Source organism: Penicillium oxalicum, chromosome III (assembly GCF_001723175.1).
Source record: "Penicillium oxalicum strain HP7-1 chromosome III, whole genome shotgun sequence".
In the NCBI taxonomy this organism is placed as follows: Eukaryota; Fungi; Ascomycota; class Eurotiomycetes; order Eurotiales; family Aspergillaceae; genus Penicillium; species Penicillium oxalicum.
In genome coordinates, this window is record NC_064652.1 from 535091 (window position 1) to 561298 (window position 26208).

Consider the following 26208-nt stretch of genomic DNA (forward strand, 5'->3'; position numbering starts at 1 on the left):
ACCTCTCTTTCTTTCTCATCAATTTTCTTATCTCCCTTTAATTTACAACCGTGTGACTTCGCTTCCACAAAGAAAAGGCTCACTGCACTTGTCTCCCTTCTTCCTCGCCACTCAGAAAACCAAAGCTTCCATTTTCGATTGAATTCTTATTTCCCATTACAACACATTTCAACATGGATCTCCAAGGCACTCCCATCGGCACTGGCCCCCGCAGCACCAAGGTCACCACCGACCCTCGTGCTTACCAGGAACCTATCGCTGAGCCCTCTGGCCCCGTCGCCTCCGACTCTCTCGCCGCCGAGTCCGTTCGCAGCGGCGGTGCCTTTGCCGAAAACCGTGGTGCTGATCCCGTCGGTCCTTCGGGCAACAAGTCGACCCTCAACACCACCGATACCTCCGCCGCTTCAGAGCTCCCTTCCGCTGCTGCGGGCAGTCTGCGGGAGAACACTCAACGGCAGGAGAAGTACCCCGAGGCCCTGGGTGGCCAGGGTAACTTCCCCGGTACCCATGTGAACGGATACGCGGGCGGTTCTACCGCTGCCAAGCAGGAGATGGGCATGCACCAGGGTGGACACGCTGCCTCTCAACAGTCCTCCGGCCAGGCCAAGGCCAGCAGCAGCACCAGCAGCAGCCAGCACGTTGGGGGCCAGGCTCCTTCGTACGTGAGCGATGTTACTCCCGGCCACCAGGCCCAGCAGCCCAAGGGCGCCAACAACCAGCAAGCCCAGTTCGGCTCTGAGGACAAGAACGCCAGCTTCAACGCCGAGATTGGCTCCGAGAACGACCCTGGCCGCCTGGCCGAACAAAAATTCCAACAGATTAATGCTCACAGCGCCAACGACAGTGGTCGTACCAACCAGAAGGGTGTCCACGACGAGAATGTCTACACCACCCTGTCGGGCGATCAGCGCGCTTAGAGATGATTGAACTTTTTCTTTGATATTATTCTTGCTACCCGCTTTGGGTTGTGATGTGTTTCTGGATTGCAAGCGAGTAGTTGACGGCTCATATCACCTGTTGCATCGACTGCGACATGTTGATTGATGATGGAATGATTCAAAAGTCTGTACGATAGATCTTAATGAAGATATTCTGATCAAACGCTTCTTTTCCTTCCAAAAGGGGAACCTAGATCGGAGCAGCTTCTCGTAACTTGATAACCGTGGAACTCACAACACTGTCAGACATGCCAATTGAACCCATGGTCAAGAATCCATAACACTCATGTTGCACAGGGTAACACAGCTGGAGAATTCACCCGCTGACGGGGTCGGGTTACCTCGCAATCAGCAACGCCAGCCGCAACCTGAGCCACGCAAATTCACACTCGCAATGAAGGTCTCCCACTTTCAAGCGAAGCACTTGCCCCCGTCACTCCATCTATTCGAGCGCGTATTGTCTTTTCTGCTTGACTTTCAACCTCAACATCAACCTCAGATAAAGGGGTCACTCTCACGTCAACATCCTCCTGAATCATCCTTTCAGCCGCAACTACTCGCCTCTTTCCACTGCACAGACAAATGACCAGTTCCACCAGCCCAACCATCAAAATCACAATCCAGACTACCCCAAGTAAAATGGCAACTATGTCCAAGGCCCCGACGACCGAGAACCGAGGTAGGCACTTTGTCGCTGGTGCACCCCTCGACGAAGCGAGTACAATCAGATAAGGTAGAAACGATAAGGATCCGGAAGAGGTCTCGTGCTGACTCAACGATTCATCGCGGTGTTGAGCCTCTGCCATGAATATCTCGGCATCTTCGAATGGTGATTGTGGACGGAAGCCGTTTTTCAGATGCAAGATGGATGATTCCTGCACATCGATGCTGGCCATCTCTGTCTCGTGCATCCAGATGCTTAGTTGATCATGTGTCTCTGGATCGAGGCTGTGGAGCCTTGTGAAATCGTTGATTGAGGACCCTGGTGATGGAATTGCCGGGGTCAGAGCAGAGATGATTGTCTCGTCGGATGAGGCTTTACGTTTTATGAGTGGATTGAGTCCTGATTGCTTCCGGGCAAAAGATGGATTGCTTTTGCTGTCCTTGGTGAGCTTAGTAGTATGTCGGGTGGTATGATATTTCATCTGACATCAGATGCGAGTTAGTGCTAGCACTCGCGGGTACTCAACGAGGTCGATAATTGGAGATTAGTTCCATAAACAGGGCTGGTGCTCGGGCACGCACTGATTCATCTTCATGCCCATGGGCGCTGATCCAACGAGTCACCAACTTGTGCTCTGCAATTTGGACCCCGATCGGAACTGGTTGCGGCATAGCCGAGTTCGCAAAAATGATAACTATGAGAGCTGCTAGAGCCCATGGGCGCTGTTTCACGATACTCCGCATCCTGACCCGGGAATCTCTTGTAGATAGAGAGAGAGGTATATATATAACCCAAGGCGGGATGGCGTCAATTGAATCTGGTGGATCGTAAGGCACGAGTGAGGTAAACTGGGTTGTCTACCGAATTGGATTTTGTTTTCCCTTTCAATTTGGATTTGTAGAGCGTACTGGTGAGCCACGTCATTCAACCATCACGACTGTTTTTTGTTTCTTCTCTCCCGCAGACTTATACCCTTTTCTTTTCCGACCGGGAGGTCGTCGCGATCTTCTTGTACCACTCAAGTTTGCTCTCGACACGGCAAGTTCCGCGTGCCCGCGAGGGGGTGTCGCGGAATCTTCGCAAGGGCCTGGTATCGCTTGGAAACTATGTAGAGAGGTTCCACTCATAACTTTGCGTACAGATGCCCTGGCCAGAGGGGGGAGAGGGGAATTACGCCCTTTTATTCTGAGAATGGCGGATTGATCCTTGGACAGACTTGTTTCGGTCCATGTATAGGCAGACTTGAAAAAGAACTGTCGGGGCCAGGGTCCTACGGTATGTAGAGAACTCCTCGTGTGCCCCTCCTTCTCCGGCTCTTCCTCTTTCTCTTCTTCCCCCTTCATTCAACCTTCGGCCTTGGCCACCGGATAGAATTCTCTCGGTCCATCGTGGTCGTTGAAGAACAACGCCACTGGCACGGTGATTCGGGATCCATGCAAGGTCGAAGGTAGACTGGGAAGAGATGGAATTGGATGTGCACGGTGGGACTGAGCCTCGACAAATCCATTGGCAGGTAGATGTGGGATGGCATCTCACATATGGAAGCGAGAGTCCATGGCTTTGCGCAGTTCTGCTTGGTTTCAAGATGATCTGTTGCGCGATCACAAGAGGCCCTGAACCAATGGGGGATTGTCGACTGTTTATAAAGAGACATTTCGATCCCAGGAAGATATGGTCGCTCCAGAAAAAAGTTGTATTCGGGAATAACTAGTGATCTTGATCCTCTCTCCCTCAGCCTCTCTCTTGCGCGCTCTCTCTCTATTCACCCACTACCGAGGCTGGCTCTCAACTTCACTGTAGAGGAGACCGAATTATACGTCCCGTCTGTTATGATCAAGGGCCCGGAGCAAAGACCTGATTTGATCTGCCAAGCAACCCAAAGTGTGGCGAGCAACGTATCTGCATGCGCTATGGAACTCTGGCTCTCATGCGTGACCGTTACTCGGGAGGGAGATGGTAATCCGAGCAGCAGACTGTAATATGCATTAATGCATGGGGTGGATTGTCATTGGAAGTCTTCCTGCCTTTTTTTCATACACCGTCAAGAAAACGCCGAACTGCAATATAGCAAAAGATGGAAAGAAAAATGAAACCCCAAAGGCCAGACCCCCGAAGACATGCACTGTCCTATCAGACAAGAACGAAACCCTGTACAATAGAATATCCCACCAATAGTCGCAGACATGGGGATGGAAAGCAAAGCATGGAAAAAGAAAATCAAGACGAACAGGTCAAGTCAACAGACAACCGGTTAGACCTGCACGCTCTTTCCCTCCTTCTCGGCCAGCTTGGCCAGCTCCTCAAAGACCTTGCCAAAGTCCTCGCCATCGGCACCCTCGTCGAGCTTCTTGTTCTTGGCCGACTTGGGGGTCACCATGACCACACTGGTTGGGCGCTTGGTGGCGGCAGAGGCACCGAGTTCGGCACGGGAAGTGACGAAAACGTAGGGGATGCCGTGGTCTTCGCACAGAACGGGAATGTGAGAGATGACGTCCATGGGAGAGATATCGGCAGCGAGAATGACGACTCCAGAGGGAATGTCGACCTTGACATTGGCGGCGGGGATTGGAGACTTGCGGAGAGCCTTGACGACTTCCTTGACACCACGCTTGAGAGACTTGTTGACGGCAGCTGTGTGAGAAAAGGTCGGGGTTAGCCGTGCTTTCTGAAAGAACCCAACAAGAAACTTGAGGCTGGGCGTCAATGCATTGCGCCACTCGCAGGACTATCGATGTACGAGGATTGCATGAAGCAAAGAACGAGGATCCCCTCCTCCATTCCCAAAAAAGGAGGGATGGCATCTAGAACTGTCTTCGCAGATTCACAGTTATGAAACTTACCCTTCTTAACGCTCTTGAGCACCTTCTTGGCCTGCTTGTCCTCAACCAATGGGTTCGCGAATGGCACAACGGCGCCAACGGGGCGATCAATGGCCATGGCATCGACTTCAATCTCGGCCACATCGACGGCAGCGACCTCAGCACCGTTCTCGGCGGCCTGAGAAGCAATCTCCTTCTCTACCGCATCGACGAGAGTGGTCTTGTCCTTCTTTTCCTTCTTGTCCTTCTTGGACTTGGAGATGCCGTCCTTCTCGGCGCGCTTCTCCTTCTTCTCGGAGCGCTTCTCCTTCTTTTCGACCTTGTCCTTGCCCATTATGTCGGATGTGTTGATTGAAAACGGGGGAAAACGAAAGTGCCTGGTTGGTTATTTGAGTAGTGTGTGGTAAGTGAAATGGGTCTCGAAATAATTTCATAAAATTTTGGCGCTAGTCCCAATGCAGAAGCTCTGCGTGGATGACTAAGGCCCAAACAATTGAATGCCGCAAAGTATCTTGCTGTTGACGTCGGAAGGGTCAGCTTGAATCACAGTCTATTCGTGCTCTTTGTGAGATTGGAGCCCTTGTAGAGAGACTTTTCGGAGCCTGGGAGCATCTACTTGGTGTGGTGCCCAATGTGACTGTTGACCTTGGCGATTTTTGGGACGTGAATCGTCAGCCACCGTCCAACAAACATCCATGGAGAACAGCCCGACGCAGCGGCCAGCGTCCCAGCTGATTGCTGGGTTCACGTCGCCTCCGGCGACCGCTGGATCGCAAAATATCATGCAGCAGTCGTCATTGTCCATGAGACCACCGCCCTTTAGTCACGGTCAGTATAAATTGATTCCCCAGTCAAGTCGCAGCGAAACCATCGAAGCAGCGCTGACGAGCCATTTGTGCTTTCAGATGTCGAGAAGGAGGAATTGCGCGTCAAACTCAGTACGCTCACCTACGAGCTTGCGAATCTGAAACAAGAGCGGGAAATGGAAGCGATCCGGTATGAAAAAGAGACCAGAAGCCTTCAGTTGAAGGCAGATGCAGACTTCCGCAAAGCGCAGGTAGGTGCTAATCTAAGTTGCGACCGAAATTTCCAACGGCTGACCAATATCGTCAAAGGCAGCCGAGTCCGCCAGTGTGCGCGCGAATGCGAAGACGGAAGCATTAGCCAAAGAGTTGAAGGAAACGCAGGAGCAATTATTGAGTGACAAGACGGCCTTTGAACGCAAGATTCGTGACTTGCAGGATGAGAAGCAGAATGTCCAGGAAGAACTTACAGACGCACTGGCTCAAGTTTCCGACCAAGACCGCCAATTCAAATATCAAGTCAACGAGCTCGAAACCGTTCGTGCCTCGCTCCAGAAAACGATAGACGAGCTACAGCACGATCTGCAGGAAGCGCGTGCTTCTCAGCAGTCGACTCAGGATAAACTCTCTCAACGCGAAGCTGAGGTGGCGGACCTGGAGTCGCAAAATATACAGCTAAAGGCCGAGGGCAACGATGCAGAGACATTGACTATCCTGAAGCGCGAGCTCTCTGATCAAGTGCACCACATCCGAGAACTGGAAACGACAAATCGCGAACAGACTGCAGAGTTACGCCATTTGCGAAAGTCGCAAAAAAATGTGGAAGTAGTGGAAGAACAAAAGAGATCACTGGAGAATCAGCTGCAGCTGTTGCGCGGTCTGGAGGCGGAACTAAGTACCGTGCAGATTCAGAAACAAGTATTGGAAGACGAGCGACAATCGTGGGCCAGCCTCCTTCAGACGAATGACCAGTCCATGGAATTCGACTCACCTGAAGCAATCGTGCGAGCTCTGGTTCAAGAAAGAATCGAAAAAGCTACACTGGTTGATCGCCTCGGCACGGTTGATGCTCAATTCTTGGAGAAAGACGAGACTATCGCAATGCTTGAAAAAGAGAAAGCACAGCTCCGACAAGAACTTGAAAAACTTCGTGTGGCGGGAAGCATCGCCGCGGGCGCGTCGGCACCTGCGGCAGCTGAGGCTCGTGTTCGCTCCAGGCTAGAACGACAGCGTGCTCTTGCCGTCAAGGAGGTTGAGTATCTCAGAGCTCAGCTGAAGACTTTTGACACCGAGGAAGAAACAATGAATATGGGAGAAACCACCTTTGATGCGCAAAAGTCGGCACAAATTGCGCAGCTGGAACAGCTGGTTGATGAGTACCGCAACGAATTACAGAAAGCTCACGAGGAGCTGTCTCAGCGGGAACCTCCGTCGCAGCAGTCAGAAGAAGCTCAAAACAGAGGATTAAAGCGACCCTTGTCGCCTACGGAAAGCGACGCGGAAAACGAGCGCCTCGCCGTTCTTACTCGCAAGAACCGCAAGCTGCAGGAATCGTTGGCAAAGTCACAAGAGGCGACAACGCTTGCCAAGCGGGAATTGGACGCCGCAAAGTCTCAGATCAAATCATTGAAGGCCAAATCACATACCCGCATCCTCGAACTGCGCGACAACCCAACTGCCATTACAGAGAAGATCAAAATGACAACTCTCAACACGCTTCGCTCCGAGAATCAAGCTCTCATGGCCCAGCTCCGTGGTGAAAATACCGGCGTCAAAGTCGTTCCCGTCAGCACACTGGATAGCCTGAAATTGGAGATGCAGGAAATGGAGCGAATTGTAGCCGAAAAAGAGAAACGCATGCGCCGATTCAAGGAAATTTTCACCGCAAAGTCCTCTGAATTCCGAGAAGCGGTGGCTTCCCTACTGGGATACAAGCTTGACTTCCTTCCCAATGGCCGTGTTCGGGTCACCTCGATGTTCCATCTTTCAGCCGCCTACCGACATGGTGACAGCGACGCGCGATCTGATGCTCGCGGGCCTGGTAGCATGGGTAACGGCGAAGAGAATTCCATTGTTTTCGACGGAGAGAATGGTACAATGAAGATCTCCGGCGGACCCAATAGTCTCTTCGCCTTGGAGATTAAACCTTTGATCAAGTTCTGGGTCGAGGAAAGAAAGGACATCCCTTGCTTTCTGGCAGCCATGACACTTGACTTTTACGACAAGACTACCAGAGCTGCTAGGATTTGATGTGCTTGATGTGCCTGCGTGGCTCTTCTAATGTATCATCTCGTCATCTCACTTGTGACAGGAGCTGACCCAATCGTGGGCGACCCTCTGGTGACTCAAAGTCTAGTGCACACGAGGTCACTTTTTTCGGATCTTCTCTATATACCCATTTCATTCCCACAAGGAGAGCAGACATCTCAGAATTCAATTCCGTCAGCTCCAAACCAGTCATTCGCATTCCATTCATTCTAGTAGCTAGGCTGGAGCCATTGCCCCTTTGACCTTTATTTGTGAGTAGCTCAAGTATCGACACTTGTAGCTTAAGAGTCGAGTCGTCTCGGAATTAGGGTTCCGAGCAATGCTTCGCGCGAGGGGCAACGTGAGAACCTATTAGCGAGGTTTTCCCATTAGCCCGAAAATGTAGTCTTTTGTGACGCAGGTGAGGGACGAAGCGTTACCAGACGAATGTCTTCCTCCCAGTGGACTTTTCGTGGGCTTGTCCGTGGATGATCGTGAAACCTAAACAACCTTCCGTCGTTTAATTGCTTCTCAATCGAATCATGTGGACGCCGAACATCAAAGGCCCCTAGGTACGCGCCCTCGAAATTGAAAGCCATACCTCTACAGAGAAATGATTGTTATTACAATGGGGGATTCGGGAATCAAGGGAGATGCACTGGGAGACCCTGACTTCAATCCAAGGGCTCCCAAATAGGGAAATCAAATTCAAAGCGAACCGCATAAGTACACACCCAGCAGCAACTATAAAAACGAGAACAGATTGCAATACACAACAGGGGGGAAGCTATTCGCAAGGGCAGACATAGTCATGTCAACAGGGAATTACAAAAGAACAATTGATAACTAGAGGAAGGAGATTGAAAGACGGCATCCCTCCAGGGAACTAACACAGCCTTCCCATTCAGCCTTCACATTAGGCCGACATCCGGCCATTGGCAACTCAATCGCTTCCTGAAAGGACACAACTCGTTGGGAATAGGCGGTTTACCGTATATGGGTATCACTTTCAGGCTGAGACGTATTTTCCAGCCACTAATTTGCGAGTCGTGGGGACAGATTCCCAGGGCGACGGGCTCGGGAGTTTTCCAGAATCGGCAAATGGGTCGACCTCGCTTTCACTGGCCTGCGCTGGGGCCCGGCTGATACCAAGTCGTGATCCAGTTTCGGTATTGGTGAATTCGAAGCGTGCCTCAACATTGCCCTTGCGGGGGCCAGGAGTCGTGGTGGTGAAGCGGACGAGGAATTTTCCGTCCTCGCCACCAGACCCTGGAGCTTTCACTTCTAGCTCTGGGATCTTCCAGATCACGCTGGAGGTCTTGCGGCGGAAGACGGCTCCAGAGTTAGGATACATGACTGCACTGGCGGCGTGGGCAACAGATTCCCGGGGCTGTTTAGTCACTTCGTCTTCAGGGGCCACATCGAGAGCCACGGTGAGAGCGACATTCTTCAATGTTATTGAACCCGCTGAAGCCGAAATGAACGAAGGGTTCAAAGAGTAAAATATGATAGCGCTGGCTTGGTTTTCCTCAATGTTCCACGCTGGCTTGAAGATGACAGGGCTGTATGCCGAAGGATTCATCGGATCAATGTGCACCTGATACTTGAAAGCGACAGTAGGCATCGAGCGTGAAATGCTGCCAAGCTGTATTTCGTACTCTCCGCGCTTGTCCTCAATCCCCTCTCCATTGGATTCATGAACAAAGTGTGGATTCGCGGCGACCTTTTCCAGAGATGCGAAATTGTCCAAACGAATGAGTACCTTGCCAACTGAATGGCCGGGCTGAGGGTTGTTCGCTAAAGCAAGCTCTCCCACAACAGATGACTTGGTTACCTTTCCCTCGAAGAGCCACGCACTGACAGTCTCGATGATGGACGCATTCAGGCCGGGTTCATGAAGCTCAGGGTGAATACTGGGGCCGAGGCTGTGTGCAGTATGCCCTGATCGAACCGAGGTAGTATCCGACATTGCATGATCATCCATGGTGTTTGTTGGGGACGCAGCATGCCTAGGTGAAGATGGGCCAAACTGATCTGACCCGGCTGATGAGCCGGTCATGTCTGCCCCAGCGTTGGGAACGAAAACTGTATTGCGAACGTCGCGACGGCCTCGAAGAGTACCTGCATTTCGTCTAATGCCAGGCTGTGGAGCGCGCTGTATCATTTGGATGGGTTAACGACCGTCGAAGTAGGCTTTACAAGGATTCACGCACCATTCGAAGAGTATTCGCCATGTCATCCATGGCCTTCTTCGCTTGACTCTCGTCCTCAAAAATTGGCTGATCACGGATTGTCAAGTTTACGCCTGAGTCCTCCACGCTACAGAAGCATTAGCTTAGGCGGATGCACGGTCACCCTCGACCAACGGAGACGTACGCAGATGCTTCTCTTTGTGCTCTAGTGATTTCATCGACACTTGAGGGTCGTTCCGTAAACCCTTCAGAATCGACATTGGGCTGAGACGGCTGTAACTGATAATGATCAGTATATGTCCCAAAGTCCTGAACTTCTTTAGCACGCAGCTGATTCCAGTGGCCTACCTGACTTGTGCCGTTAGTCATAGATATCTCTTCGCTTCGCGGAGTGTTTTCGTTTGGAGCAGATGTTTCTGGTTGAGAAGCAAATGTAGGGGCCATGGCTCCAACCGTATCAGTGTCGTGTGAAATGTTTTCATTACGCAGGGACGATTCCTCAGTCAACGAAGTTCCTGGTCGATCTGCCGTGGAAGGTGGAGATTCGGGAATCTGCGCCTCTCGAGAGCTATCAGATCTCATGAAAGATGAGAATGGGCTCCTATGCTTCTTCTCTGCTTTTCGATCAGAGCTGCCACCCATGGGTGGGACCACGCTCTTTCTTCGGTTCATCACGGTACCAAGCCGTCTCAGGCCACCCAGTGGTGTGTGGCGAGGCAATGGCTCGGGAGCTGTAAAGAGACGACTGCTGTTAATTGTATGAAAAAGACTCGAACGGAGCAGCTTCTATAACTCCCGGTACTTACCTGGTGGTGTCTGGGATGAAGTCCCTGCTGGAGCAAGTGTCTCTGATCGGCCTGATCGCTGGCTGGCTGCATCATCTTGGATCCTTGAGGGGGGTGCAAGCGGCGCGGCAGCTGGAGGGGCCGTGGGCGCTTCAGAATCTGCAGTAGAAGGAGCAATTGAAGCTGCAGGGTTCACGTCCGCCTGCGAGTTTTGTCGGGAAGACAGCCGCGGTGTAAATTGTGCACGTTTACCGGCCATCTTGGCAGCGAACGTCTTGATTTCATCCGCCGTTTGCACATTCAGCAGCACATTCAGACAACTCTCGGCTGCCTCTCGACAACGCTCGACTTGATCCAGCTCGTGAGTCTCCAGCTGGGTGAGCACATCACGCAGATGATTCAGGCGAGACTCGTCTGCAGCTTGGAGCTGCTCGTAGACGAATGGAGCCCGCGATTCCCATTGCTGATTTACTTCCTCGGCGGCAGCAATGGCACCCGAAAGGCTGCTGGCTCCTTTAGTCCCCTTGCCCTTCGCTTTGTCCACTTTCTTCTGTGCGGCTTCGAGGTTCTTGGCGAGACTTGAGAGGTTGTTCTGGACCCCGGGCATTGATTGCATTTCGGCATTCTTGGCGCTGTACTCTCTTAGCGGACGCTCCACGTCTTCTTCAATCTTGGTCGCAAGTGTCTCGTGCGATGTGGCAAGTGTCTCCGTGGCGTTAATGATGCGCTGCCATGGAATTTGGAAGATACTGTACAATCATGCATACGAGAATTAGCTATCTGCGAGGAGCAGACGCGCGTATCCCGGTGCACCGCACCATCCTTACTCACCCCATTGCCACGCCATTGTCCACCGGTGGTCGACTTGCCAATTTCCGTAGACCCTGAGCATAGGCTTCTTCGACACGGCGGCGCTCCTAGATTCACCATGTCAGGCTTTTTTTTTCCAGGGGATGGCGGGCAAATCGCAAAGCGTGGCCGAATTGGCAAATCTGGGGTATTGAAAGCCGTGGCGTCCGTACCTGCAGGAAGTCGGCAATGTCTGAATTGATCTTGTTGATCAATCGAATACGATCGGTAAGCACAGTTGATGCTTGTGTAGGGTGAAGGGTAGCCTGTGCCAGGGGGAAGATCAATTCAGAATCAGTTTCAATGCCCATCCTCGTGAGCACCAGCAAACGGGTGGAGTGAGCTCGACAATCATACCAGCAGCGCCGGATACTCCTGGCGCGAGAGCTCCATGGTGTCAGAATTGATGTCAAACTGGACAGCGCACCAAGCACATAATCAGCCGATCGAGAGCGCTCTGGGTGGGTGTCTGGATCCCACAGTTGATCCTTTGTCGGGAGGTCGGGGTAAGATCGATCAGTGATTGCGGGTTGAGTGTGGATGCGCTGATGCTCGGTCACCCACGGCAGCCATGGGGATGGAATGACGACGACCAGAAACACAGCAGAACGGGTAATGATGGCTCAAGCCAATCAGAAGACGACAAATCCGTTTCATCGGTTTCGAGCTCCGTCGCAGGGTCACATGACATCATCATCATCGTTGACCTGTGGTTTTCGGCTGAGCCCGCGAAGCCTTCGTTGACAGCTCCACTGGGCTCATCATGGATTGGAGGACCGAGTTGGGGTTCACAGACCGGTTAAGGGCAATTCAGTCTCTGTTAGTTGTCCGACTCTCAGATCTTGGTCCGTTCAGATAGACTTGATCCCTGACATTAGCGTAAAGTACCACGGCCCATCAGCAAACTTCCACGCCTTCGGCTTTTGCAGAGGCACAAGCTATAGCGCGGCAATGCGAGACTGAAGCGTATGATAAAGCCACCTCCAAGGTGAGCCTATTGTCTACTTTGCCTGTTTGTCAACACAATCACCCAGCACCGACTGATGCCCTGTCAGGAGGAGTATGATCAGTTGTGCCAGCAAGCGATTGATAGAGCCGAAAGAACGTCGACATCAACAGTTGCCAATTGCACCACACACGAGCAAGATGACCTTCAAGACTCAGGTGGATTGAGAGATAGCTCTCCTGAGCGGTCTGTCGACTGTACTGTTGGGGTGACCCTTGGAGCTTACACGTCATGCGTTCCCTTTTTCGACGGGTTGCATTCTACGATATTCAAGTCACAGGCTGAGGATGGCACGCTGCGAGCTGTGAAAGTCACTACACCGCACTTGATGGTTGCTCCTCATGATGCCCATCGCGAAGTGCGGTTGTTGCGGGACGCCGCCAGTATCCGCATCGTCCCTTTGATCGAGACGTTCAATCTGGACCAAGGACGGATGGTCATGGTCTTTCCTTTCATCCGCTATGACTTTGCGCAACTACTCCAGCGAGATATGGTGACTGCCGCGCAGACGCGGTCCATCCTTCGTGATCTTTTTGAGGCCTTGCAACACATTCATGAACTGGGAATCATCCATCGAGACATCAAGCCCTCCAACATCCTCATGAAGTCCCCCGACGGACCCGCCTATCTAGCCGACTTTGGCATCTCTTGGAAAGAGGGAGACTCAGGTTCCGAGCCCAGCGACTCCAAGATTACCGACGTTGGAACCACACATTACCGCGCGCCCGAGCTTCTTTTCGGGTACAAGGCATACGGGCCTTCCCTGGACCTATGGGCGGCGGGGTGTGTCGTGGGAGAAGCCATTGCTGTCGGACATCGTGAGCTCTTCAATTCTGGGCCGCTTGGAAGTGACCTCTCCCTGGTTCACTCTATATTCAGCACATTGGGAACTCCAGACGAGACTGTGTGGCCGGTAAGATTGTCAAGTGATTTAGGGAAAAGTTGTCTGGTGTGTCAAAAAAAAAAGACAAGAAAAAGCTGACCGTCATTGCAGGATGTCAAACTCTTGCCCGACTGGGGTAAGGTGGAATTTCACACATACCCACCGCGCTCCTGGCAAGATATCCTCCCATCCGTCTCTTCTAATGGCCGTAACCTCGTGAGCGGCCTGGTTCGCTACCAAGGCAGTGAGCGTCTCTCTGCCAAAGAGGTATGTGATTGCAAAGAACGTGTTTCATCTGATCTGGCTCTGACGAGGGCAGGCACTTGGGCATCCATATTTCTCGGCCGACAAAAGCACGTTTACAAATTGATTGCAAAAGCGGCGCAACTATCACGGTCAAGAACGTTGTTGAGCCAAGCGTCTTTCAAGGCATCAGCGTCGACACTCTTGTCGTGACTCGCAGAGCCCTCGTTTCACCATCATTTCCGTACGGTCATATTGATTTGACTCATTTTATCGAGTTTGTCTGCGTATCTCAGAATGGTAGCGGAGTATTCAATACAGTGCGTTCTACGTTGCCATCTCTATGCGCATTGAGACCCCTGGGATCCATAGCGGGATTCTTGAACAATAATTCTGAAGTCGACCCCCTTCCAAACGATCATTGAACGCATTAGCTAGGTAGTGTATGTGGTGCAGCAGAAGGTGCATTCATCCGCGCTCGAGTCAAATCCTTGAGAGATTCAAAACACGTGAATGTCAGCATGACTCGTACCCGTTCAGCCTAAGTAATCCTGTCCCGAGATGTGTCCGCAGGTGGGGACTTCGTGTCCAAGACTCCTACGCGATACAATCATCTCGTACCAATAAATGCCGTGCGAAAATAAATTCTCCAAATACGAGAGCTCGGACCTCACTAGATCTTCACACACAAGGCGTTATAATGTCTGTTCAGGAACGGGTTACCTTCGAAGTGCCAGAAACAATTCCTAAAGGACATTTTTTTTGGAACAATCTAATCTTCCTCTCGTCGAGTCAAAGCGAGTCGCTCGATAGGTGTTCACCCAAGTACTACCTCGCCCGGCAAGTATTTACTAGCCTCCGCGCCGGTCGAGGAACGCGATTTCACCTGTGACTCAACTGAATGCACTAACGCGTTATCCGTTCGAGGTACTCGAGATGTCCAGCGGTTGCACGAGCTGATGACGACTGCTCCCCACGTTCCCGTTGCCTCGATCCCATGACAGCCTGCCCGAGATTCCAACGACGTGAGAAGTAAGAGACCAATGGATTCGTGTGATGCTCCTTGCTCGAGGGCGAGATGATCTGTAGGACTGTAGACACCAGACAAGTGGACAATCTTGTGTGCGAGCATGGTCCATCAACACTCATCGGGACTTGAACGTGATTGTATCCGACTCGGTTAGTGCACTCCACACTCCCCGCTTCATCCGGAATTGTGCAATTGGCGGCACAATATCCAGATGGACAATTTGAAGGTACAGCCCGAGGCTCATTTCACCATGGCGGGAAAGAGGGGGTCCATGCACGATACTGCTGTCATCAAATGTCGTCAAGATCAAGGTCCCGCTTGGAAGCCTAAGCGGCCGGCGAAGACGGTCAGACCTCGCTTTTGTCACCCAGCAAAAATCGTTTCATTTGGTGAAATGGATAGGCCAAGGCCAGGGCTGGTACCTTGGAGTCTCATGGGTACAAGTACATGTAGTTGAGCGTGCACTTCGCCTCCAAGGTTTCCAATTTGGTTTACTCCCATTTCGTTTTTTGCGATTAAGTGGGGGGGTGGTATTCAGAGCGCTACACTATGCACCTAATTTCCTCACTGTTGCTGATCCGCTCTACTTCCACATGAATGTTGAAGGTAGTGCTACTATATTGTCAGTCATTGCTTGATGCTCGCTGCCCGTACCGATGTAATCGTGTATACTGGCAACTACACAGATACACTCACTCATCGTAAGTTCTCGTGCTCTACAGCATGGTTTCAGAGAGTTGTATACTTGTACCGTGAATCCCGCGTTCTCCCCGGTTCGTGTGGTGCCTTGCGATCAGACCCCGACTGCTCTTCTCCTCCGGCCGCACTTTAATGAAAAGTTCCACGGTCCACTGGGGGCCCACCGTAAAGGTGTCACTGCCCCTGGGCTCAGTGCTCAGGACAAACTCAAGGTGCAACAGACTGGATGGACCAGTCTACCAGTGACCTGACAAAAGGGTAGCGAACCGACCTGTCGTGCAATAATTGGACTGCTTCTCCGTCTTCTACGCAGGATTCCACGAGTCTCCGGTATCTCCCTCCGTGTACAGGAATACGGTACAACATTTGAACTCACAGTGACCGTCATGCTCCGATGCCGAGCTCTCATTTGAAGGGGGCCCGCTGCCCAGCAGACTCGCCGTCAAGGACCAGGAGAGATAGATAATGTACGGTAATAAATCATCAGTGTTCATTTCCCGTCATGCCAAAACCAGGAACCGTAATTTATGAGCCAATGATCACCATGGCTACTCCCCGATCATTTCCCAAGTAGGACTAGTGGGGATGTGCCTCCTTACTGTACCCAAATTGCTGGTCATCAGGTGATTGGATCGAGACGACTGGGTACCTGGTCATTGCCCCGAGTCGGTCCCAGTGCAGTGAACTTGGGCTCACCAAGGCGACTCTTTCGTGGAGAAGCGGAGGAGAGGAGAGAGTTGGACCATCAACACAGTCGGCTCTGCGCAAAGTTGACTTGAGAGCCTACGGTGGCCCTTACCTCCCGTCCCACACACTGCCGTGACTGCGTCGCCGAACATCACAGTAGGAGAGACACTGCAGTGCTGTTTGTGTTTCCCCCCCCCCAGGGTTGCTGGCTCTCCCTCTCCTCTTCCTTTCTCTCTCTCGTCGCTCTTTACTCCATCGTCAACCCTATCCACTCTTTTTTTTGTGTTGACATACCTGTGCGACCTGGCCGTCGCCATTCCCTCATTTGTATCTCTCTGACGTTCATTTCGACTGGGTGATCGGGGTCAGCCACCCCCCGATCTCGAGTTGTCCATTCTTTGAGTCCACATTCTTCGGCGCGCAACAACGTGCGACTTTGACCCTGATCAACACGATCCTCTGATTCCTGGCCCAGACGCAGCCAGGAATTTAGACCTAGACCCCATCAACCGATTGTCTTTTTAGAAGCGACTCTCCCCGGAACGCGCTGTTCCTGTCCGAAAGATCGACCGACCATCCTTTTCCCGACAAGGAGCTCCTGCTCGTCAATATGGTGCACGGGCACGCTCTCTATCACATGGAGCACCGCCCTCTGGAGGTGCGGGCTCTCCATGAAAAGATCGTGAATGAAGATGCCAATCTGGTGGCGCGGGAGAATCCCTTGGTCATTGTATACAAGACGCTCTCGGCAGACTTCGAGGGGGCCATTGGAGGCTATGTCACCAAATTGATGGGTGCAGACGATCCGCCGACCAAGACTGCAAAGGAGGCCCCAACTGCGACTGCGACTGCTGTCGAGGATTCTCAGAACAACGTTGTGGGTGTGGGCCCAGCGGTGGCTGTGACGAAGACAACCGCCGAACCCACCCATGCGACGGTGGTGACCACCACCAAAGAGGTCAACCCTCCACAGACGACCATCGTCGAGAAGACCCACGTGCAGCACACTACAGCTGCAGATATAACGCAGGCCATTACTAGCGAGGTCGAGTCGGTCACTCAGGCGCCATCATCCTTTATCACCTCGGTCTCCCAGGTGACAACGTCTGCGGAATCCAGTGCGGATGTGAACTTTGTCGCAGTGACACCCAGTTCAACGGCAACGGGCTCCGGGCCTTCCTCGTCTCCAACGGCCGCCAATGCCTCGCAAGGCATGTCGGGCGGTGCGAAAGCGGGAATTGCCATTGGAGTTATACTGGGACTCGGAGTCCTGGCCGCACTGATCTTTTTCTTGGTGCGAAAGAAGAAGCGCGGCGACGAGGCCGAAGGAGCTTACCAGGAGAAGGGAGCCATTTCAGCTGCTTCGGCGTCGTCGGCACCGCCTCCTCCTATGAAGACATCCACCCCATCCACTCCTCCCCAGTTGAGTGTTCGCCCCGTGACGCAGTTCGCCCCCGACCTGAGCGGCACAGGTGGCTCAATCGGGGCTTCGGCCGGCTTGCTGGGTGCATCCGTGGCTGGCGCGGCCGGGGCTGCTGGTGCCGCTGTCGCGTCGCGCAATCTGACCGGCAACTCGCCGCCTTCATCCCCCTCCCAGGCGAGCTCCATCGCACAGGATCCCTTCAGTGATCCAGTGAATCCGTTCAGCCCCACCACGCCTGTAGCGGAGACTGCGTCGTTTGCAGCAGCTTCTACTCCTTCTCAGCCGCCGGTGACTCCTGTGGTGACGGGTAATGCTCCCGCGGTCGTGGTTTCAGATCACTCCGCCACAGAACAGCCTCTCTCTCAAGAGCCAGGTACTGCGGTCTCGACCGCTCCATCGACCCGCGTCAGTGCCGATGTCGAGTCGATCTCCTCTGAGATCCTTACTGCTGTGGGCGGAGCTTCGGTCGGAGTTGCTGGTGTAGGTGCTGTTGCTGCGGCTGCGGTTCCTGGTCCTCCAGGTCCCCCGGGACCGAACAATGTCCACCGCGTACAGATGGATTTCAGTCCCTCCGCGGATGATGAGCTGGAGCTGCGCGCGGGAGCCCTCGTGCGTATGCTGCATGAATATGACGATGGTTGGGTTAGTGTTTGAACCATCAAAAGCGATGAGAAGTGAAAAGCCGTGCTAACCTGTAATGAACAGGCCCTATGTGTTCGTATGGATCGTTCGCAGCAAGGCGTGGCGCCCCGATCCTGCCTGTCTGCACGCCCCGTGAAGCCTCGCCCTCGCCCGCCTCCTGGTGCTGGGCCAGGCCCTGCTCCTCGTGGGCCGCTGCCCCCTATGGGTCCGGGACCTCATGGACGCATGCCAGGGCCTCCTCCTGCTGGTCGCTACTACCCTCAAGGTCCGCCTGGTCCTCAGGGACCTCCGGGCCAACCTCGTCCGCCTTATCCTGTTCGTCCTATGTCTCCCGCGTCTGGCTTCCCCGTTGTTCCTCGCGCCATGTCCCCCGGCCCCCAAGCTCGCCCGGGTCCTAATACTGGGCCTCGATCTATGAGCCCCGGTCCCTATGGCCCACCAGGCATGCAGCGACCCGCGATGCCGGTCAACCAACGACAACGTAGTAACAGTGCCGGGAACATGCCTCCCCACATGATCGGGAGCGCGCCCCCCAAATCTAGTCCACTTGTTGCGACCGAAGCCCCCAGCCCTGCGCCCACTGGCAACCTCCCTGCCCTTCCTCCCTCGGCGCTGAACTCGCCCACTGAGGGGGAAGTCCCTACTCAATCACTTCCCGGACAAGCCCTTTAGTCCACTTCTTTGCAATACGTGCACATGATGAGATCCACCAACATCAAATCCCGCTGGTGTGAGGAGAGGACTTTCTTGTGTAGTGCAAGACATGCCCACGATGGCCACGTATGTGATGAATGACCACTGTGTCTCCTGCGCACTCCAATCGAGACTCGCATATGACATGAGATGCACCTATATCCTTCTCAACTTGCTCGTACCATGCCCCTATGCCTGTACGAGCTCGGCTGGCTCGACTGATTTCAGAAGTTCTCTTGCGCTCTTCTTCTCGTTGTACCCCTGAAATCTCGACTTTTTCTTTACCTTGATGCTTTTTGCACCCCATGTTGCTCAGTACTCTTTGTTTTTATTCTTTGGTTCCCCAGAGCTACGTTCCATTCTATTTCTGGAATCTACTCGAGCTTTGCCCCCTGAAATCCTCGGATCATCTTCCTGAATCTACCAGACAGACGGAGACTGGCTCTGGCTGCACGTGATTGATGATTGAGTCTGATACCCGAGCAGCTATGTTTATCTTCTCTTATTTTGTCTGCTGATGGCGCTACATCTACTTTTTTTTGTGTCTGCGAGACCGTCTCTAGATAAATCAATTCTATTTCAATCCACTCTATCTACCTTGGACAGCCTCTTCCATCCAGAAAGTTATACGGAAATTGCTCATCAGAGAGTCATCGTATCCCGTGGACGTGAGGTCCCGATGCCAAAAAGACCAAATTGAGACGTCAAGTATACATGCAATATGGATGCAGCTGCACACATACACCGAAACGATTAAAACCAGGAGATCATCGCAGCACCGCAGCGCTGCAAGGTGACTAGATCAAGGCAAGAGGAAACGCGACGCTGGGTACTAGATCGCGCGCCCCCAGAGACGAGAAATGCCTTGAAACGTTTCAACTACATCTTTCAAGAAATCTCAATCAGAGAGGAAAACAAAACAAAAAAATGTGAGACCAGAGTATCAAAATTCCATCACAAATGCGGAACCCGACCACTTGCCAACAGCAGGTTCACAATGCTCATGATTCCTTCACCGAGAATCAGCCCCGATGCCAGGACAACCACCGTCGAAGAAGCCGCGTCGGCTTTTTCCGCCGCATCTTCCGCAGAAGGAACGTCGCCCTGACCGGCTTGCAAGGATGAGGGTGCATCTGCAAAGGACGAATTGATACCGTCTGCTAGATCGAAGCGATCGGGTCGGCGGATAGGTTGCGCATGTTTGCGGGCCCACCACCACGCGATCACGCCGCCAATGGCTCGGGCGAGGGTGAAAGAAGGGACGTTGAACATGCCTACGGCGACGGCAATACCGCCAGGGATCATGTTTCTCCAGGCGGGCGGTTGGCCGTTGGATAGGAATCGGGGCGCGGCGGCCATGATGCGGATGGCGGTGAGAAGAGCCCAGACGGCGCCGGCGATGACGGAGGCTTGCCATGCCATGTCGGGGAGACCTTCGCCGGTGACGAGACGGGCGGTAAAGATCCAGACGTAGGCGGTGGGTGTTTGGAACATGTCTCCGGGGATTTCGTAGACGTTGACGTACATTTTGTAGACGGCGGTTGAGAGGACGGCACCCACGAGACTGCCGATCATTTGTCCGTAGAATTGAGCTTTGGGACTTGCCCCGAGCAAGTGGCCTGTCTTGAGATCTTGCATCATGTCACCGGCCTGGAGGGCGCCGGATTCCGACACAGCTCCAGCAAGCAGGTTAGTGACGAGAGCTGTTCGGCGCGAGAAGCGTGAGGCTGGAGTTGCCAGTGAGAAGAGGAGTTGGGTGAGTTTGCTAATGCCAGAGACCGGGTTCAGATCGGTCTCGCCGAGCGCTCTGACACCCATGATGGAAAGGACGACTGCGAGCACAGTGGCAAGGCTCGATAGCCAGGGCGAGATGATATCGCCGAACACGTAGTGCATGCATACAACGTTCAAGACCAGCGTCAGCGGAAGAAGAATTGCCACCGTCCGATTGGAAATTAGTTCGGAGGGCGGAGCGTCTTCATCTTCCTTGTCTTGCTGCGGTGGGAGTGTGGCGTGGGCAAAAGAGGAAGTCGTGTCCTCGTCGAGATTGTCCTCGCGATTGCCTGAGCGCAAGGCCGAGTAGTTGATATAAGAACGATCTTGAGGTCCAGACAACCTAAGCCGTAATGCAAGCCACCTGCCAGTAGGTGTGGATCGGAACCACGAGATCCACTGGGGGGAGTTGTTGATAATTGGCTTGAGGACCAACCATCCAAGACTGATGAGTGAATCTGCAAGCATGATTGCCAGAGAGATCCACACGATCCATGCTTTGCTTCCATTATCCCAACTGTCCACTGGTCCTGGGGCCCATCCACGCGATCGAGCCAGGGGAGACAAGATGCCCCAGCCAAGCACAGCACCGAAGAGCATATGCATACATGTTGAAGGACCCATGATGATGCCTTGCCCAATATATGCCGGCGATGGATTGAGGGTCCAGAGCCAATTCTGCGCCAATCCCAGGCCGAATAAGGGAATGTCTCTCACGAGAGGGACAAAGTACGAGAAAAGAGTCTGTCCTTATCAGCTAAGCCCACTTCTGGCAACACAGATGACGCTGGTGATAATGATGAGCACATAGGGATCTTACATATATGCCGGAAAGAACAAATGCTCCGATCAAAAGTCGCATTTTTGAACGCCAATCTTTTCTGTCCATTGACTGGTCTTCAGGGTCCACGTCTTTGGCCAAGAGGCCTTGATGTTCATCATTCCCAAAGGGGCGTAGATCGCCAACTATTTCGTCTGCCCGGCCAATCTGGCCTTGATCAGCCAAAGGCTTCTTCTCATCTTTGGCCGCACCATGAAGCACCCGCAACATCAAGGCCGAAGCGGTCCCACTAGGAAATCGTAGCTTTTCGCGCACGATGACTTCTTTCCGCAGCGGCACCGCAAAGACCACTCCGAACAGACAAACACCGAGACTCCAAACCGTCAATTTCCAGAAGCCCAGCTTCAGTGGGCCACCCTCGCCTTCTCCACCATCACCCTTCGGTCCGTCTTCGCCGTCTTTGAGCAAGAACTCCAATGCAGGAATCACTCCAACGAATCCACAGCCCAGCGGCATTGTCCCAACTGCGCCCGCCACCGTCTGGATGAGAACGTTTTCGATTGGAGTAAACGGGAATGAGAGGTATTTGGTCAAGACCTTGAAGACTGAAAAGCCAATCAAGGCTGACGGCATTGCCATGGTACTGATCCATCCCGTTTGTAGACCAAAGTAGGTGTTTGAGAAGGTAATGAGGGCGCCGATTATCAGTCCGACTACAAGTGAGCGGGGTGTGAAGCTCTGCGGAGATGTGCTCGGCACATGTTGGGGAGTGGGCGTCAAGAGGTCGTCATTGCTTGCACCGAGTGGCTCAGGGGCGTTGATATGGTCTCGGTCGTCCTGCTGGACTGAGGACGTACTACCAGCCATCTTGAGGGTCTGGTAATTCATAGACGCACTCATTCGTCATAGAGAAGCGTTGTAATTCGAAGTCTTGGACCGGAGCCCTGCGGCGGCGACTTGGTTGATAAGCAAGCACGGTGGAGACTGGATATTCTGGGGTGCAATCGATAAGATCACATGATCTGAACGATATCCCGGGCTCTCTGATAAGCTGGTAAACTCTCGCATCTGCCGAAGTTACAATATGTAGTTCGCGACGGTTGGTGCAGATCAAGTAGCCGACCGCGCTGTATAACGTATTTCGCGAACCTGTTCGGCTCGAGCCCTAGGGAGTATATCTATCTCTTGGTATGTTGCATTTTGGACCAGGATGGGGTGCAACAGTGCAGATAAATGGGAGAAGCCATGGATTAGATTGGGGACAGTCCAGTTGATGGATGGAGAGGCCTGAGCGGAGCGGATATATACAAAGTGCTAGCCAAAGGGGTTATTCAAGTCTAGGGGGCTCACTTGGATTAGCTGGATTGGACATACTTCCACCAAGTAGGTGAACCATATAAATGATAAGATGTTGCCTAACATCAGAACGAACATAGGTGACTTTCATAAAACGACTTCAAGGTAAGCCGAGGGTAAGCCAGAAGTCAGATGCAGGTCAGCCGGGAGACACAGCACGATGATATATCGATTTCGATTTCCAAGGATTATCCATAGATGCCGGAGCGCTCTATCACTCTTCAAGCTCATTTAATTCTGTCTGTGCCCGGTTATGCCTGCTATATTGGCTAGAGATATCAAGACTGATACACAATATATATTGGTGATTCGTCCTTTATGAATGAAGAGTTGGGCTCCAATCCCAGTGCAAGCTCCAGTAGAGTCGGAAGTAAGAGGAGGTGCTTCTAACATTCTAGAAGTTTAGTTTCAGTTCCCTGTGCCGAGAAAAACGCTCTGACGCATTTCATGGGCTGTTGACTGAGAATCATATTTCCCGCCCTCTGAATGCGCCTTGATTACTATTTTCATTGCACTCGAAAGCTAACCCGATGTTACGAGCATGACCCGAACTGATTGATGACTTCATCTGGGCTCCAACTACCAAGTGTTGCTATCTGAGCCTCGGATTGCCATCAAACTGTCGATGCCTCTTCAACCGGTGCCGGCGGAGACCCATATTTGATGGGAACCTCAGATCTCGTAGTTTTTCACTTCACATTTCCACCTCAGTTCCATAATTTCAAATTTCATGCAACACTGCAATGAAATTTGATTTTCCCCCATCGCCATCTTTTGCCTCCCAACCGCCTCAACTTTCAATATGCCAAAGGGATTTACTGCAGTGGCATTTACCCGCGGGCAAGAGGATGGCAAAGTCCAAGTCATCGGCACTGCTAGTATGAAGCCCTGGAAATGTGACGGTCTTTGGAGTCCCGATGAAGACGAGAGCGAGGATCAGGGCAGGAACAATATCCAGGAACCGGATGTGAATCAGAAAGGAGGCGAACATAAATCCGACGATGAGCCCCCTCGACAATTTACTTGCCCGGGCGATTGGGAACTTGCCGTCGTGGCGCTCCCGCCAGATATCTGCTACCGCGGCAAAGGCATCGCAGGGCGGGTAGTAAAGGCCTGCGAAGATGAAGTCTTACGCCGATGAAGCCACGATGTGAATCAGGACCAGCCGATTAGGATCATGATCTGGGTGTTGAAAAAGAACGCAGGGGTGTACTGGCTCAAGCAGGGACTTCGGGTTGTTGGGAGTCGGAAATGTCCCAAAGGGCATGTGGGCTATGGCACGGGAGCTGCGAGCGTGATACATCTGTCGCTTTCGCAGGGAGGAGAACAATTGCGGGAGATCTGCTGGGTGCAAAGACGAAATACACCACATCATGCGAACTGGGTGGCTGGACCTTGTCTTGTACAGTCGGTTGTTGCTATTCGGCATGCGTCCCTTGGAGTTCCTGGATAGGAGATGGACCTCACATCCTGGGTGGAGAACGGATGTACATTAAGGGGAATACAAACTGGTGTCACTCAGAACCTAGGTACAGCCCCTCTTTACTAAGGATTTTCCGATTAGAAAGATTGATTGGTGCAGCCTTGTAAATCAGTATTCCGTTTACTCGCTTGAGCCACGGGGATCAGAAGTGGGATCTTTTGCGATAGTCCGTTGGTTGACCAACGAGTGCGGCCTCGCCATGTCACGATGTAAATCAATGCTATTCAGTGAAATGATTTTCTTTATCTCAATGTATAATCTACCCGTCGGCGGCCATTCGAGAGCACGACGAGACAATTCAAGGATGTCCGTGTGCCGTTGTCGAGCTCGTTTCACACACCGGGAGTACTGTACTTGTCAGTTGCACCTCAATCTTCAACCAAGCCGCAAAAGGTCGGCCTACGGTTTACGTACCATTCACCGATTGTGGGTAGGTGAACTGCTTCATTCCACTCGAGTGACGCTTACCAAACACGAAGAGCTCTCACAGAAGAACTGTGTCCATTTCTCAAGGCACCACACGGAATTGGCGATCGCATTTCCAAGGCAGGCCAGCAAGGGATGCAGATGTAGCAACCCAGGCCCCAAAGACCAAGCTGACTCAATCAAAGCTCCTTCCAGCTCCCACCTAGGAAGAATCCCACAGCGAAATTCTTCTCAAAGCATGGCAGCGAACCTGGATCTCGTTGCTGATCCTGTAGCCGCTGCAGTCTGGGCATAGCTCCCCGTCTTCCTGCAGGGATAGATGAGGATGCCTCCATGGACGATCTCTGGCAGTCACTCCTGGGCTCATTCCAGATCGCTGGAAGTCGAGCTGTAGTGGACATGAAAGGCCCTGAACCACTCTTGTCCTTCGGCATTCCAATCCCGGGCTTGACTAGATCGTCAGGAAAAGTCACGACACGGTGCAGTATCCCACTGCTCCTGCATTCCATACCCTTGAGAATCTGCTCTCCCCGTTTGATAGAACCAACAACAACAAAGAAATGGACTCGAGAAGAGGTGGAAAAAAGGGTGACCTATGTTGCAGATACAATTTACTTAAGTACGAAGACACACCTCGAGCTGGAAAAATCTCCCACACACTTTGACATCCACACTCATTTCCCCAATCACCTCCGCCTCTACGCCGGTCACCACATTCCGTTCTTTACTTGACACACTCTCATTTAGTCAAAATGCAGTTCTCCCAGGTATGTGAATAGACGCCGGTCATGGAGTAGTGACTGCTAGACACGTACACCTCATCAAACTTGATCTTATCTAACCACGCCCTCTAGACCCTCCTTTCCGCAGCGATGCTGATCCTACCCGTCTATGCTGGTTTCCCTGTCGTCAGCATTGAGTTCCAATCTTATGAATCTTGCCCCGTTGGTCGTCCCGCGATGGGCGTGACCAAGTCCACAGCCCAGCTCACCTCGACCCCGTTGTCATGCGACAAAACTACCGTCAACCGTGACTGGGATGTCAACAACTATGCCTTCAAGGCCACAATGAACACCAAAGATGCCTACAAGTGCGCCGGTGTGACCGTCTGGAACAACGACGACTGCACTGGCGAGCCCGTGTACTTCCTGCCGTTTGATGGCAATACCGAGGTCCAGGGCCAGTGCTTGCCCGACTTCCTGGAGCCTGGATTTGTCTCCTTCCGCACTGAGTGCTGGCTCGATGCGCTCTAAGCTGGATCAGCTTGTCGTAACCGCACGGTCGAGACTGCCATGCGCATTTGATGAAGCCATGATGGTCGGACTATATGCGATGTTTTCTGCAATGGGGAAAAGGGAATATCTCGTCGTGTTCGCTCGTACAGCCTTCCACATATCATAATATCATAATGAACTCTACACAGAGCTTTTTCTTGACATGCACAGGATTTCTAAACCTATCTACGCGGGCATTTGGGTCGAGAACTCAAGTCTAGCTGATGCCTACCTGGTATTGTTTGCCGTATCTTGGGAGTTGGAGAACGCCAATTGTCTTCTGAAGTTTTCAACAAGCCACAGATAGGGCCACAGGGAGAGAGAAACAAATTTCCGATTCGGAAAGAAATCCTCCGTTGGCCATTGTCTTAGGGGGTATTCAAGAATCAGCATGCAATGGGACGGTTTTGTCTGTCCTCGGTCGCGCAACTCAATCTCGCGTCCTGCGCGTCTATTCTCGCAGAGAGAAGTGAATTTTTGGCAGAGCACTGGGCAGAGAGAAAGCCAGACAT

General features: G+C 52.5%; 10 protein-coding genes across 10 annotated transcripts; 6 read left to right on the forward strand and 4 right to left on the reverse strand.

Moving 5' to 3' along the window:
* Positions 1-173: 173 nt before the first annotated feature.
* POX_c03674 (uncharacterized protein) lies at positions 174-917 on the forward strand (the record flags this gene model as incomplete). The annotated part of the gene is made up of 1 exon (XM_050112564.1): positions 174-917. One exon carries the CDS (start codon positions 174-176, stop codon positions 915-917), a length of 744 nt encoding a protein of 247 aa, XP_049970120.1.
* A 404-nt stretch (positions 918-1321) lies between these two features.
* POX_c03675 (uncharacterized protein) lies at positions 1322-2345 on the reverse strand (the record flags this gene model as incomplete). Its single annotated transcript, XM_050112565.1, has 2 exons — positions 1322-2083; positions 2184-2345. 2 exons carry the CDS (start codon positions 2343-2345, stop codon positions 1322-1324), a joined length of 924 nt encoding a protein of 307 aa, XP_049970121.1.
* Positions 2346-3853: 1508 nt separating this feature from the next.
* Positions 3854-4755, reverse strand: POX_c03676 (H/ACA ribonucleoprotein complex subunit NHP2; the record flags this gene model as incomplete). The annotated part of the gene is made up of 2 exons (XM_050112566.1): positions 3854-4233; positions 4443-4755. 2 exons carry the CDS (start codon positions 4753-4755, stop codon positions 3854-3856), a joined length of 693 nt encoding a protein of 230 aa, XP_049970122.1.
* A 361-nt stretch (positions 4756-5116) lies between these two features.
* POX_c03677 (uncharacterized protein) lies at positions 5117-7474 on the forward strand (the record flags this gene model as incomplete). The annotated part of the gene is made up of 3 exons (XM_050112567.1): positions 5117-5249; positions 5327-5478; positions 5537-7474. 3 exons carry the CDS (start codon positions 5117-5119, stop codon positions 7472-7474), a joined length of 2223 nt encoding a protein of 740 aa, XP_049970123.1.
* A 1006-nt stretch (positions 7475-8480) lies between these two features.
* On the reverse strand, positions 8481-11690 carry POX_c03678 (uncharacterized protein; the record flags this gene model as incomplete). The annotated part of the gene is made up of 7 exons (XM_050112568.1): positions 8481-9626; positions 9685-9790; positions 9848-10394; positions 10470-11197; positions 11280-11365; positions 11471-11563; positions 11655-11690. The coding sequence occupies 7 exons, from the start codon at positions 11688-11690 to the stop codon at positions 8481-8483; spliced, it is 2742 nt and encodes a 913-aa protein (XP_049970124.1).
* Positions 11691-12060: 370 nt separating this feature from the next.
* Positions 12061-13556, forward strand: POX_c03679 (uncharacterized protein; the record flags this gene model as incomplete). The annotated part of the gene is made up of 5 exons (XM_050112569.1): positions 12061-12116; positions 12183-12285; positions 12353-13216; positions 13298-13453; positions 13506-13556. 5 exons carry the CDS (start codon positions 12061-12063, stop codon positions 13554-13556), a joined length of 1230 nt encoding a protein of 409 aa, XP_049970125.1.
* A 2899-nt stretch (positions 13557-16455) lies between these two features.
* On the forward strand, positions 16456-18582 carry POX_c03680 (uncharacterized protein; the record flags this gene model as incomplete). Its single annotated transcript, XM_050112570.1, has 2 exons — positions 16456-17910; positions 17974-18582. The coding sequence occupies 2 exons, from the start codon at positions 16456-16458 to the stop codon at positions 18580-18582; spliced, it is 2064 nt and encodes a 687-aa protein (XP_049970126.1).
* A 975-nt stretch (positions 18583-19557) lies between these two features.
* On the reverse strand, positions 19558-22057 carry POX_c03681 (uncharacterized protein; the record flags this gene model as incomplete). Its single annotated transcript, XM_050112571.1, has 2 exons — positions 19558-21120; positions 21197-22057. 2 exons carry the CDS (start codon positions 22055-22057, stop codon positions 19558-19560), a joined length of 2424 nt encoding a protein of 807 aa, XP_049970127.1.
* Positions 22058-23315: 1258 nt separating this feature from the next.
* On the forward strand, positions 23316-23654 carry POX_c03682 (uncharacterized protein; the record flags this gene model as incomplete). The annotated part of the gene is made up of 1 exon (XM_050112572.1): positions 23316-23654. The coding sequence occupies one exon, from the start codon at positions 23316-23318 to the stop codon at positions 23652-23654; it is 339 nt and encodes a 112-aa protein (XP_049970128.1).
* A 1520-nt stretch (positions 23655-25174) lies between these two features.
* Positions 25175-25675, forward strand: POX_c03683 (uncharacterized protein; the record flags this gene model as incomplete). Its single annotated transcript, XM_050112573.1, has 2 exons — positions 25175-25189; positions 25277-25675. 2 exons carry the CDS (start codon positions 25175-25177, stop codon positions 25673-25675), a joined length of 414 nt encoding a protein of 137 aa, XP_049970129.1.
* Between the last annotated feature and the right edge of the window lie 533 nt (positions 25676-26208).